Raw genomic sequence first — 14,126 nt, 5'->3', positions numbered from 1 at the left:
AGTCCACAATTTTTTAATTAAAGAAATCATGAGCCGTAAGGGTGAGACAGCCATTTTTTTTAGGAAGAATTTCTAGTTTTTTCTTCACCCGTTTAGAAGATCCGACCTTCTTGGTATCTCAACCGAGAAATTCGCATTGCCCGAGTTTTCTCGCAATCCTGCAAAAGAATTCCGGCCGGCCACCATCGAAGATGATCGTCTGCGTCGCCGTCGTCGGCCACCAGGTGCGACCTCCATGAATACCATATTTTATGGAACCGAAAATAATTTCATATTTGTTTATAAGAAAAGATTTGTGATCCCTTTTCCGATTCGGGGCGAGCTAACAGAACAACCCCCTTTACATTCAAAGCTTCACGGAGGCCGATGATGCTCTCAAGCTCCACCACATTGTACACTGCTCGCTGGATGTCGTCGATGAGCGAGGTATGTTTATCTTGCTTACCTTTGTGTTTTCTTGCTTGTAATTTGATATTTCGCGATCAGATCTAGGAATCTCGCTTGCTGTTGCACGCAACTAGTATGGTTTTCGAACTTCTATGATTTAGATGTCTCGCGGAACTTCAATTCGTTCTTCTGATATTGTTTGTGATGTTGTTGCCAGTGAACAATCCGAGAAAATCTGGACCGACTCTGAACGAGACATTTCTGGGTCTTCTTTATCCAACCGAAAATTACAAAGTGTGAGTATGATCGTTCATATAAGTAGGATCAGAATTGGTCCTGTTTTCTATTTCAATTGGAGTGGATCTTTAATGCTCTGTACATTTCCAGGTATGGCTATTTGACTAACACCAAAGTGAAGTTTATTATGGTGACAACAGATCTAGATGTCAGAGATGCCGATGTGAGAAGTGTGAGTACCATTTGTGGGTTTACAATTTTCTACAGCATTATAATTCTTTAACTCTCACTTGTGAACTATCGCTGTAAAGTAATTCTGAAGACGAAAAACTTCAGGCTGTGTCTACTTGTGAAGATTTGAGTGATGCAAACACTTAATCAGTGCCTCCTATTATTCAGCTGTCTTTTAGAAGTTATCTTTCAATGATTTAGGGCCAGCTTTCCCATGGTAGCTGTTTTAGTAGTGATGTGAACGTGATATATTCATAGTAGGAGAGTCCTCTCACAACTGTTAATACTTCCTTGATGGCCAGCTGAAACCTGAATTGACATCTGTTGGCATCTCAAACGAGCTTCCTATGCTCGAAAAATGCACACCCTTTGATCTCAATACACACATAGTAATAGAGGATGTGAGTGATAGCATAAACGCAGCTAAACGATATTTGACATGTGATCCTTTCTTTAAGGTTAGAGGTTCGAAATCTATAATAGAGGAGAGGATATGTGAATACCATTGTAGCTGTTTAGTAAGATATAGATTTGAACGTGACAGATTTTAGAGACTGGAGAGGTACACTATTATAAGGGTTTATTTTCGCCTAACAGACAGCAGAAACAAGAAATGGTTTCCACTTAAATCTGAAGATAGCTTCTTATTTCAAAATATTTATGTTCAAAATTTTCTAGAACACAACCTAACAATAAGATATATTAATAATGTGCAATTTACGATTCATCCTCGTTATTAGTTTTAAGCACTGTTTTTATCATTTGAACTATAACTTGACAGATCAAGTGGTGCATGTTTTTATTTTTGATAACCCTTGCCCCTTTAGGCAGTTTCGGTTTGTTGGTCTGAGAAGTCTGAGTTTCCGTAGTTTGAATAAGGAAGTCTCGTAATTTTTAGCCTTTATTTGGATTTTGAGGAGGATTAAATTTTAAGAAGTTTCAGCTTTTGTATGGTTTGTGTTTGGATTACAAGTTCATAATTTTCAAGAATCTAGTGAACTGCATGGTTTATAGTTCAGGTTTGCAAGAACTGATAGCACTTCATTATGACTCTACTTGAACAAAATAACCTGTTCTAGGTTGTACAATTCTGTCTTTGTGTTCTAGGTGATACCATTTTGTTGTCGTACTTGATGCACCTTCTCTCTCATAGACTATATTGTTTACTACTATTTCCTCTCTGAAAAAGAAAGTTAAATTTACCCAATTGCGTATTCATACAGCACGTCACATATGCGAAACTCCTTAATACGACATCTGACCGTTGTTCAAATTTGTGTCCAGTTTTTCCGGAGATTTCATGCTGCATATGTAGATGCAGTTTCAAACCCATTTCATGTGCCAGGTAAGAAAATTACTTCCAAAACTTTTGCAGAAAGTGTTAGCACCATTGTCAAGTCATTTGGCTTCAGTTCAGCTATTTGAGTGACAAACCAGGCGACCTTTGACGTATAGAACTGAACTTCAATACCGAATCTGAAGCCATTGACAGCCACGGTTTACTTTTCAGTTGTGTACTGTCATCTTTCTTGTATTCTTGATAGTATTTGAATTTTTTTCCCTCCATTGTAGTAAGAAAGGTGAAAGAATTCAACTTTTTTTTTTTTTTTCCATTGACATTCACTATTTCTATTTTATGCTCCTCTCACATAACTGGATTCTGTTTCGAGGTGAAATGTTATCTATGAATTGCAAGATTGAAAAGTGAGGATGAAGGGGTGGTTGGGGTTTTAAGAATCTCAACTTTAGAGTTGGTTAGCCTAGATTTATATAATTTGTGTTCAAGTTCCATGGGTTATTGAGTTGTATGAATTTAGCTTTTAGCTACTTTTATGTTATAATTTTTATAACTTGTACGATTCAATTGGCATAAATTTTATATTTTTCATATTCATCAATTCAAATCGATATATTTTTTAAACTTCGTTGTAGATGTTTAGATTGAAATTCAAAGTGAATATTTTTAGAGCATTACTTTTATATTTTTAGTGACTCCGGAGTTTAATTTTGAAATTTTGAAGGGAGAATACTCATTTTCATTTGTAACTTGGCCAAATACTCAATCACAAATTGTCATATGATGAACCATTTTTTTTAATGAAAAAACACATGTTTTTATATATATATATATATTTTCCTTTGCGATGTATGAAAATGAATGTTGTTCAATTGTACCTAAGTCGAAAATGAATGTTGTTCAATTGTACCTAAGTATTGCTTGAGGTAACATTCTAGGTTCTAATCTCATTTCATTTCTTTTTTAAAATTAGAATATGATATGTATGCATACCTAATATATTATAACAAATATATATATATATATATATACAAATTAATTGAAATTCAACCTAATGTTTATTTGGAAAGCACAACTCTTAACACATTTTGAAGAAGTTTTTACTTTGGGATCAATTAACCTGTACCAAACACATTCAGAAACATTAAAAATGGAAAATACAGCCCTGATTTTCATTGTTTTCAAATTTCTCACCCTTAGTTATCGTGCTTTAAATAATTCTCATGCATCTCTAAATTTTAGAACTGAATTCAGAAATCCCACGAGTTAGAAAGTTGAAACAGGCAAGTTTATGTAATCAAGCATAAGTTCGATTCCATCCTTAAACCTTGAGTCGGAGGTTTGAACATTTACCAGCGGGCCATCCACATTACACAAATGTAAAAGGCTCCCCCCAGAAATAATATCAACTACAAAGTGCATAAATTTTCCACTTTCCCAAGATGAAAACTCAAAAGCTCATGTTACAATTTAGAAGAGTATCGCTAAATAAGAAGATAGGTATCTCAAGTACGTTCTATGAATGAAACAGCCGGCATTACAAACACAAACAGATTCATGGTAAAATAAGAGGGTAAGAGCCGTTTGAACTAATGCAACGAGAACTTTCTGCCCAGCATACCTGGATGAAATTGTATATCTGATTACGGCACTGAAATCCCGTAATCATGTTGAGTCTCGCATCGAATCAGTTAAAAGTCGTCATCGTCTTCTTCGGCAATATGCTTAGCAAGTTCTTGCTCCTGCTGCTGTCTTTCTCTCCTTTTCTCAGCACTTTCTTTTTCTTTGTGAGAGTTTGGTGGGAACCTGAGAGCACGAACTGCCTCGTTATGCATATTCAGGCAGAAAGCAATCCTAGAGTTGAAGGCAATTTGAGGTTCATTGGTAGAGTAGATGTCTCCAGTCTCCTTGGATACCATCCATCCGTTTGCGTGATCAACTGTGGCATCGATTGCTCCATCTCGGATTGCCTTGGAGACAATACTCTCAGCATCAGCAATTGGATTTTCAGAGTCAAGTCTCAGTTTTTTGGCAACATCAGCCAGGGAAATGCGTGAATAAGATATGCTAATGTTGCGAAGCCCCGTTCTAATTACATTATGTCGCAACCTCACGATCAAATTGTTGGTTCGATCTGAGCTAAAAGTACTAGAGAACTTCTCAGCAACAGTTCTGAAAAGCTCCAAGTCACCAATTCTCACAGCCTGAAAAAAGAGCATTGTCGATAATTAATACAATGTACCAGAATGGACTGGAATCCAATAGTCCTTTATCATGACTTCTTATTGACAAGGGAGTTCACTATAATTCACATGCAAAGGCCCATTCAAGTCGCATTCATGTATTATTTATTTTCTTCAGCAGTTGGAAGTTTGGAGCCAACATGTTAATAAGATTCTACAACTAGAAATGTTGCCGTACTGATGGTAATATTTCTCCCAGTAAAGCAATCACCAACCTTACCTTTCTCGAAAATAAAACTACTTTTATTTTTGAGGAAATGAAATGGTTGAATAATGCACGAACTTACATTTGTAAGTTCAAAGTATGGCCTCAGCGCTGTCTCCATGCCTTTCTGCATGAAAACAGTCCTCTCAGGGATTTCTCCTAACAACAAGCGAACAAGGATTGCCCATTTGTTGCATTGTACTCGAAAACCAAGAGCTGCAATAGGTGCTTTCCGAGCAGCTTGTAGAAGAGACTCCTTTGCATCTGTATATTCCAGCTGAATGGTCCTGATCTTCCCCAGGTAAAATAGGTACCTACAGAACTGTAATCAAAACCAATCTTTTTGAGAGTCTTGATAAAAGCTAAAATTTTGACTACACAAAATTGAGGAAATTTATACAAACCATCACTACAAATTAAAAAAAAAAATATGCCTGAATTCTTCTTATGCCTAGCACATAAACAGGACAAATCAGAAAATTCAAATCTCATTGCCAGAACTATTTTGGGAGCCAGGCAACATCCGTTACAAACAACATACAAGCATTTCTACTGAAAAGAATGCTGCCTAATGTTTCACAAACTTTCTTAAAACCACAAATGCTTGTTTCCACAAAAGATGAGAAATAATACAATAATAAATAAAAGAGCACCAAAGTTTTTAAACTTGCCTGCTGGTTCGAGTGAGCTTCAAATCGAGGTGCTTTGGACCTCAACTTCTCTGCTTGATCATAAAGATTGTAATGGAGGTAATTGCGAAGTAGTAGGTTGAGGAGGGTTTCCTACATCACATTGTTATTACATAAGGCACCACTATATGGTGTTCACTGATAGAAAGTGAAGAAAACTACCTGACCCAGTTCATCATGGCGTAAGGTTGCTATGCGATGCAGGGCTAGTAGGTTACTGTCAATCAAAGTTCTTCATGTTACATAATGAATATCAATACATAATAAAGAAAGCCACGTGCTCCTCTACTCTGGAATCAAATGACCAGAATCATACAAATATGTAAAATTAACTAGCATAACTCCAATAAAATCTTAAGCTATGAACCTACCCTCTGATTTCAGCAAGATCACCAGTGACTTCGTAGCTAAGTGAGTAATAGAAGTAGAGCCTAGAAGCTAGAACATCAACCGTTCTCCTATTCAAGTTCTTCAATCGGGCAATGCTTGCTGAAGCACAAGCCTTAGCCTTAAAATATCAACCAAGTTTTCAGGAGTCAAGATCACCATTTTGGCAAAATGGGAAAATCCCTGATAGATAAGCGTAATATACATCACCTCATCATATTTCTTCTGATCAATCAGAAATATTAGCAAAATCAAATAGCAGAAAATCTCTATCTCGGGTAAGGGGTGTTTTGAAGATGCCTGTGTTGCCGAGTCAACATCCATTTCATAGTCATCCTCCTAATCAATTGTTGAAAAATTTTAATACTCAGAACACTAGCACCACGAAATAAAAACTATATACCAATCTTTAGGACAGGAAATTGCATAATGCAGATAAATATGAATATTTCCATTAAATTTCGAATCACCTTCGGAATAAATGAGGATAACCTTGTGTGCACATCGGATCCTGACGGGAGAGCAAAATTCAGGAATGAAGAAAGAACAGACGTCTTCAACTTCCGTCTCAACGCCATAGTCAGACGAATAGCTCTAACAATTCGCCGGACTTCCCGAGCATATGCACCGGTTTCAAGAAGCGACACAATCTCTTTCAAATCTGATCGAAAAACAAAATCGTCAACAAATTTCAAAATCAAACACTCTAGGAATTCAACAAGATATGAGAAAATGCAGATAGAACTCTGTTACGTTGTAAAGTTGAAGGAGAAGTTGGAGCAGAAGAAGAAGAAATGGGAGCAGGAAGCTCCTTCATCTCAGCGTTTTGCGTCATCTTCGCAAATTCTGTATGAAATCCACAAAACTACACAACTGAATCAACAAAATTTCAAATAGGGAAACATAAAGAAGAAACTAGATCGATAATTCAAAGAAATTGAACCTCCAATTCAGAGAACGCCGGAGATTTTGCAGTTTAAAGCGATTGGAGATGGAACAAGGGTTTCTTCAGGTTGCCTCCTGAGCAAGATAAACCCAGTTAAAGTGAGAAGCAAAGCAAAATTAAGGGTTTTTTTTTTTTTTTTTTGTGTGTGTGTGTGTAAAATATAAGCTTATAAAAAGAAAATAAAACACTATAAAAAAAAATAGGTTCATTAAATTTCCTTTAACATGTATAGGATTCGAATTAATCGAAAATTTCATTATATTATAAATTTTTTTTATAAAACATAACAAATAAGTAAGAGTGACAAACTTACTAAAAATATTTATATTTGCTATTAAATGTAATTGAGTCCCAACAAAAATGTTTTTTTTTTAAAAAAAAACAAAATGTCATTGTCACTCATGTAAATATAAAGTAAATATAATGTAATTAATATTTTCTCCAAAAAATAATACAAATTAATAAACATATGAGCTTATTTGTTGTTTTTATAATTTTGATCAATATTCTTGTAAAACTGAGATTTCTAATTTTCCATCAACATCAACATTTTAAACTATACTTAAAATTAAACAATAATACAATTTTTTTTTTAACACCACAATAGGTTAAACAATTACTAGTTTCCTAACCTTCCCTGTCATTGAATTTTCTAAGTGTGTGTCCAACTTTATAAATGTTAAATGGATTTACAAAATTTTAATTTGGTGTAATCTTTGACATATTCATAATTTTTAGAAGTGAATAAGTTTACCATATGTAAAATTGAAACCATTCTTTTTTTAAAATGTATAAAATGATTTGTTAGATAAATTGCAAATTAAATGCTTATTATACAAAACTAATAAAATCAAGAACTTATTAGAAACATATTAAAGTTTGGAATTCTATGTATTAAGTGTAGAATTGAAAACCAATATATTAGAATTAAAAAGAAGGTATAAAAAGATTTGTTAGACAAACTGAAAATTCAAGAGTTTATTATACATAAAACAAAAGTTTAAGTACTTATTAGGCCATTTTTAAGTTAAAGTTTCTATTAAACATAAAATGGTAAAAAAAGGAAAATTAATATATAAGTATTTATATTTATCTAGAATATCAAACATCATAATCTATTCATATAAATTCAAAAGGTTTCTAATGTTACTTTGATCATTATATTTTTTACTTCACTTAATTTTGGTCCTTGTACTTTTAAAAGTTTACAATTTTAATTCTTATACTTTTAAAATAGTATTTTTAAAAGTAGAAGAATCAAATCAAAGTTGAAATTAGAGCGACTAAAAGGGATATTTTCAAAGTATAGAGTGTTCCTGAACTTTTGGAGGAAAAATATCTTATCATTTGATCCGACAACACACATATATATATATATATAGGCAAGTGGAAAACCCTAATCTATAGATTACAAAATTACAATAAAGGATAACCATACATATTAATTTAAATACATATTATAACACTCCCCTTTAACCTGGAGCAAATATATCAATCATGTCCAGCTTATTGCATTATTCTTGCTCCATTTATAGCTTGGGTAAAGATATCTCCAATTGTTTCTCCAGTCTTCACATATCCTCTTGATTCAACCCTTCTTGTATTTTCTCGTGAATAAAATGACAATTCACTTCAATATGTTTAGTTCGTTCATGAAACACTGGATTGGAAGCAATGTAAAGTGCAACTTGATTATTACACCATAATTTACCTGGCACGGTAATGCTGAAGCCCATCTAAGATAAAAGTTGATGTATCCACACTATTTCACACATAGATTGTGCCGTAGCTTTATATTCTACCTCAACACTCGAACGTGAAACTACATTTTGTTTCTTACTTTTCCATGACACTAAGTTTCCTCCTAAAAAACACAATATCCAGAGCTCGATCTCCTATCTTCTCAAGATCCAACTCAATCAGCATTTGAAAAACGTTCAACCCTTGTATGACCATGATCCTTATATAAGATCTCACGTCCAAGTGCAACTTTTAGATAACATAGAATTTGTTTTACTGCAGCCCAATGATCTACTATAGGAGAAAACATACATTGACTCATAATACTAACAGAATAAGCGATATCTAGTCGTCTCACTATTAAATAGTTCAACTTTCCAACTAATATTTTGTATCTTTCAGGGTCTTTAAATAATTCACCTTCTTTAACAAGTTGCAACTTTGGTATCATTGAAGTACTATATGGTTTGACTCCCAAGTATGAAATAGTATGGACACACCAACTTAAAAAAAAAATAGGTTAAAACAACTACAATAAATTTTCTTTAAAATATAGAGGTTCCGAATTAATCGAAATTTTCATTATATCATTAAAAATTTTTTATAAAAAATAACAAACAACAACAAAAATGTTTTTTTTTTTGTTTTGTTTTTTTTAACGAAACAAAATGTCATTTTCACTAATGTAAATATAAAGTAAATATAATGTAATTAATATTTTTCTCAGAAAAATAATGCAAATTAATAAATATGTTAACTTATTTGTTAATTTTATAATTTTTATCGACATTTTTATAAAATTGAAATTTCAAAATTTTCATCAACATCAACATTTTAAATCATACTTAACAATAGGTACAACTTTTTTAACACCACAATAGGTTAAACAATTACTAGTTTCCTAATCTTCCTCATCATTGAATTTTCAAGTGTGTGTCCAACTTTATAAATGTTAAATGGATTTATAAAATTTTAGTTTGCTGTAATCTTTGACATATTCATAACTTTTAGAAGTGAATAAGTTTATCATATGTAAATTTGAAACCTTTTTTTTTCCCAAAAAAAAAAAATGTATAAAATGATTTATAACATCCCAATTTCAAGAAAATTTAAGTTAATTATCTAAAATTATTGAGTTTAAATTTCTCTTCCATTTGAAAAATTGGGATTAAATTGAAATAATTGAAAAATTTTTATTGGTTAAATTGAATTTAATTGTTTAGATATTCAAACTGATTATCTTGAAAATATTGAATTTTGCTTCCCTTTGATTTTGGATTTTAGGGCCAACTTAAAAAAAATAAATAAAAGAGATAATTAATTTCATGTGGTTTTGAATTGATTTAAATATTTGAAACTTAAAAAAAAATAGAGATAATTAATTTTATGTGGTTTTGAATTGATTTAAATATTTGGAAGGATATAATTTGTATCAAATTGATGGATCTTATGCCTTTTAATTTTGGTTGTTGAAGTCTAAATTAAGATAATTTGAAAAGTTAATTGATTTATAAATTTAATAGAATCTTTGGAGATTTTGGAGATATTGTGATAAAATATTTTATTTATCTTTTCAAAATTTGAAAAAAAAAATAATAAAAGAATTGAGTTTTTTTTTTAAAAATTAAATGGGAGTGAAAAGAGACCAAAAATTGGGAGAAAGCAATTCGGTTTTTCAGCAACAGATTTCACAAAATTGTTGATTGCTAGAGTTTAAATCATTGGATCGTGCTCAAATTTGATCAGTCTGTTCAAGACATATAGAGTTTCATTTTGCACGGTTGGATCGTTGTTTAAAGCTCTGGTTTGTTCGTAATCACTGCTGAATAAAATCTGCAAAATTAGAAATTTCCCTTCTCTTTCACTATCGCAAACCCTCTTCATGCAAGACCCTCACTACCAGCCGCTAGCCTAAACAATTTATGCCGTTTGACAGCAATACTCGCTGCCTATCTATGGCAACCACAAGTCGATGCACCGTCGGCCGCCACTGCCTCGATCTTTGTCGGAATTGGGAAAACCTTGGGTAAGACTTATTTTTCCTTATAATTTGGGAGGTGAAATTCACCCCTTTGATTTTGGGTTAAATTAGTAATCTCTCTTTGGTTTAAAACTTAGATTCAAGATTTGGAAGTTTTGAGACATTGACCATCAAGCTAAAGACTATTTTGTTTTGCAGAAAATTGGTGAAGATTGGTAAGTTTTATAAGTTGTTGGATGGTTATTCTTTTGGATTGAGAGTAATAGTGGACAAATTAAGTTATTGATTTTGGATTTAATTCATGATTAGATTGGCTAATTAAATCCAGTATTGGAATCTGTCTTGGATCAAGCCACAACTTTAGATTGATTCAAATGTGCTAAAGAAGTTCTAAGGAGATTTTGTTTTGCGTTTTTTACCAAGTTGAGGTAAGTGGTACTATTATTGGTGCCTTTGTGCCAGGCGACCTAGTCTAGAATTATAAAGTTAACTAATGGACTCTTGAAACATGATTTTTTTCATTATGTTTTACTTGTTCATGACAGTTATGAGTATTATAAGCATGTTCGAATTTCTAATCAGTACTGGAATTATGTATGTGATGTATGAATAGACCAATAGGGTAGTTTACCACCTCACCTTGACGCATGTTTTATTTCAGAGGACCGACGGGTCTAGTTTCATGTTTGACGGTGTGCTACGGGCCACTAGACATGCGTGAGCCAACAGGTTTACGTTCATGTTATTTTTTTCATGTTTCATTTTTTACGGTGTGCCTACGGGCCGCTAGACATGCGTGAGTCGACAAATTTACGTTCATGTTATTTTTCATATTTGACGGTGTGCTTACGGGCCACTAGACATACGTGAGCTGACAGGTTTACGTTCATGTTATTTCCATGTTTGACGGTGTACCTACGGGCCGCTAGACATGCGTGAGTTGACGAGTTCACGTTAATGTTATTTTCATATTTGACGGTGTGCCTACGGGCCGCTAGACATGCGTATCAAGGCAAGATAGTATGTCTTTTGATTCCCTTTCATCATAAAAAACCGATGTAGCTATAGGAGCCATGGGCCATCATTCTCTGCTCGTAGATGCATAGCCTGATCCTGGTAATGAGATCATTTACTGAGTATTTTATACTCAACATTTCTTAATTTATGTTTTTCAGGTAAGGATAGGAACGGACCGGTGGGTGACGAGAGGGACATGTGATCGTGCCATATGGGACATGTAAATCGCTTTTGCTCAGTTTACGTTTTCAAGCTATTTAAAAGTTTTGATTTGACACTCAATGTTGGTCAAAATTTTATTTGTTTAAGTTATTTTTTCTTCATTATTTTAGGGCCCCGAACAAAGATTTTTCTTATTTGTTATTTATTTTGGAAAATTGTCTTTATTATTTTAGTGAAAATTTATTTTCCTTAATGGTCAAAATGTTTTGAATGTAAATGTGTAATTACAAGTAACGACCCTTATCAAAGTACTCAAAAGGTTGGGTCATTACATGATTTGTTAGACAAATTGCAAATTAAATGTTTATTGGACAAAACTAATAAAATTAACAACTTATTAGAAATTTTTAAAATTTTGGAGTTTGATGTATTAAGTGTAAAACTGAAAGCCAATATATTACAATTTTAAAAAAAAATGTATAAAAAGATTTGTTAGACAAACTGAAAATTCAAGAATTTATTATACATAAAACAAAAATTTAAGTACTTATTAGACCATTTTTAAAGTTCAAAATTCTATTAAACATAAAATGGTAAAAAAAAAAATGTATAAGTATTTGTATTCATTTAGAATATCAAACATCATAATCCATTCATATAAATTCAAAAGGATTCGAATGTTACTTTGATCATTATACTTTTGACTTTAGTTAATTTTATTCATTATACTTTTAAAAGTTTACAATTTTAGTCCATGTACTTTTAAAATAGTATTTTTAAAAATAGAAGAACCAAAATGAGCCAAAATTGAAATTATAGCGACTAAAATGACCATTTTCAAAGTATAGAGCGTTCTTTGAACTTTTGGAGGAAAAATATCTTATCATTAAATGACAACAAATATATAGATATCTCTAATTGTTTCTCCAGTTTTCACATATCCTGTTGATTCAACCATTCTTGTATTTTCTCGCGAATAAAATGACAATTCACTTCAATATGTTTAGTTCGTTCAAAAAACACTGGATTGGATGCAATGTAAAGTGCAACTTGATTATTACACCATAATTTACTTGGCATGGTAATACTGAAGCTCATTTAAGATAAAAGTTGATGTATCCACACTATTTCACACATAAATTGTGCCGTAGCTTTATATTCTACCTCAACACTTGAGCGTGAAACTACATTTTGTTTCTTACTTTTCCATGACACTAAGTTTCCTCCTACAAAAACACAATATCCAGAGGTCGATCTCCTATCTTTTTGAGATCCAACTCAATCAACATCTGAAAAACGTTCAACCCTTGTATGACCATGATCTTTATATAAGATCCCACGTCCAAGTGCAGCTTTTAGATAACATAGAATTTGTTTTACTGCAGCGCAAAGATCCACTATAGGAGAAGATATACACTGACTCACAATACTAACAGAATAAGCAATATCTAGTCATCTCACTATTAAATAGTTCAACTTTCCAACCAATATTTTGTATCTCTCAGGGTCTTTAAATAATTCACCTTCTTTAACAAGTTGCAACTTTGGTATCATTGAAGTACTATATGGTTTGACTCCTAGTTTTCCAGTCTCAGACAACAAATAAAGTGCATATTTCCGTGTGACAAATAAATACCTTTCCTATTTCTCATTACTTTAATATCCAATAAATACTCCAATTGTCCTAAATTTTTAGTATGAAATTGACCCTGAAGGAAAGTCTTTAGAGGAAGATATACCTGATAATCATTTCCGGAGATAATGATATCATCGACATGTACAACAAGCAAAGTAACAACATTGTCAGATCGTCGATAGAATATAGAATGATCAGAAGTACTTTTCTATGTACAACAAGCAAAGTAACAACATTGTCAGATCGTCGATAGAATATAGAATGATCAGAAGTACTTTTCTTCATACCAAAATATTTTAGTGCTTAACTAAACTTACCAAACCATGCTTAAGGACTCTGTTTCAGGCCATACAAAAATTTTCAAAATCGACACACCTTATCACTTTTCCCCTGAGCAACAAACCCAGGTGATTGCTCCATATAAACTTTCTCCTAAAGATCACTATGCAAAAAAAGCATTCTTGATGTCGAAGCAAAGGCTAATGGAGCAGTAGCCATAGAGAGAAATAGTCGAATGGTAATTAATTTGGAAACGAGAGAAAATGTATCAGAACAATCAGTCCCATAGCTTTCGGCATAACCTTTGGCAACAAGATGAGCTCAATCGAGCCATTATTCCATTAGGATTTACCTTTATAGAAAATACCCATTCACACTCAATAGTCTTCTTTCCTGCCGAATGAGAAACTAAACCCCAAGTACCGTCATCATCCAAAGCAGCCATCTCTTTAATCATTGCACTATGCCACCCAGGATGAGATTTGTTGGGGTTAGTGCCCTAAATCTCGTGGTTCTCGCAGTTTGTAATCTATATATGAATTATTTATTTAATAAAATAATGAGTTATTTTATTCCACATTTAGATTACATTAACTCAATCTAATAACCTAAGATCCGAGGTTATTTTATGTAACTTAAATATGTATATGATTGACATACGGGTGGATTATGTTTATGTAATAACCTAA

At 32.6% G+C, this 14,126-nt stretch overlaps 3 protein-coding genes across 4 annotated transcripts; 1 reads left to right on the top strand and 2 right to left on the bottom strand.

Moving 5' to 3' along the window:
• The first annotated feature begins 5 nt into the window (after positions 1–5).
• Positions 6–2,559, top strand: LOC120077577 (SNARE-like superfamily protein). The gene is made up of 5 exons (XM_039031515.2): positions 6–224; positions 330–426; positions 605–683; positions 775–856; positions 2,140–2,559. The coding sequence occupies exons 1-5, from the start codon at positions 192–194 to the stop codon at positions 2,278–2,280; spliced, it is 432 nt and encodes a 143-aa protein (XP_038887443.1). The 5' UTR covers positions 6–191; the 3' UTR covers positions 2,281–2,559.
• Positions 2,560–3,440: 881 nt separating this feature from the next.
• Positions 3,441–6,918, bottom strand: LOC120078720 (putative 26S proteasome non-ATPase regulatory subunit 3). 2 transcript variants are annotated; one of them, XM_039033023.2, is made up of 9 exons: positions 6,620–6,918; positions 6,430–6,522; positions 6,147–6,337; positions 5,887–6,015; positions 5,661–5,797; positions 5,452–5,506; positions 5,272–5,382; positions 4,683–4,922; positions 3,441–4,356 (listed from the first exon to the last, which is right to left on the bottom strand). In XM_039033023.2, the coding sequence occupies exons 2-9, from the start codon at positions 6,509–6,511 to the stop codon at positions 3,844–3,846; spliced, it is 1,458 nt and encodes a 485-aa protein (XP_038888951.1). In that variant the 5' UTR covers positions 6,512–6,522; positions 6,620–6,918; the 3' UTR covers positions 3,441–3,843. The 2 variants fall into 2 exon arrangements, with proteins under 2 accessions (XP_038888951.1, XP_038888952.1); XM_039033024.2 differs by having other exon boundaries at positions 6,430–6,541; positions 6,620–6,813.
• A 5,882-nt stretch (positions 6,919–12,800) lies between these two features.
• Positions 12,801–13,882, bottom strand: LOC150036301 (uncharacterized). Its single transcript, XM_090313630.1, has 5 exons — positions 13,790–13,882; positions 13,534–13,590; positions 13,262–13,366; positions 13,046–13,163; positions 12,801–12,919 (listed from the first exon to the last, which is right to left on the bottom strand). Exons 1-5 carry the CDS (start codon positions 13,880–13,882, stop codon positions 12,801–12,803), a joined length of 492 nt encoding a protein of 163 aa, XP_090169756.1.
• Between the last annotated feature and the right edge of the window lie 244 nt (positions 13,883–14,126).

The sequence above is a fragment of the Benincasa hispida genome, chromosome 5, assembly GCF_027475165.1.
Source record: "Benincasa hispida cultivar pf3 chromosome 5, pf3_genome.v1.1, whole genome shotgun sequence".
Taxonomy (NCBI): Eukaryota; Viridiplantae; Streptophyta; class Magnoliopsida; order Cucurbitales; family Cucurbitaceae; genus Benincasa; species Benincasa hispida.
The sequence above is the reverse complement of the archived record's forward strand: the minus strand, read 5'-3'. Positions and strand labels throughout refer to the sequence as shown.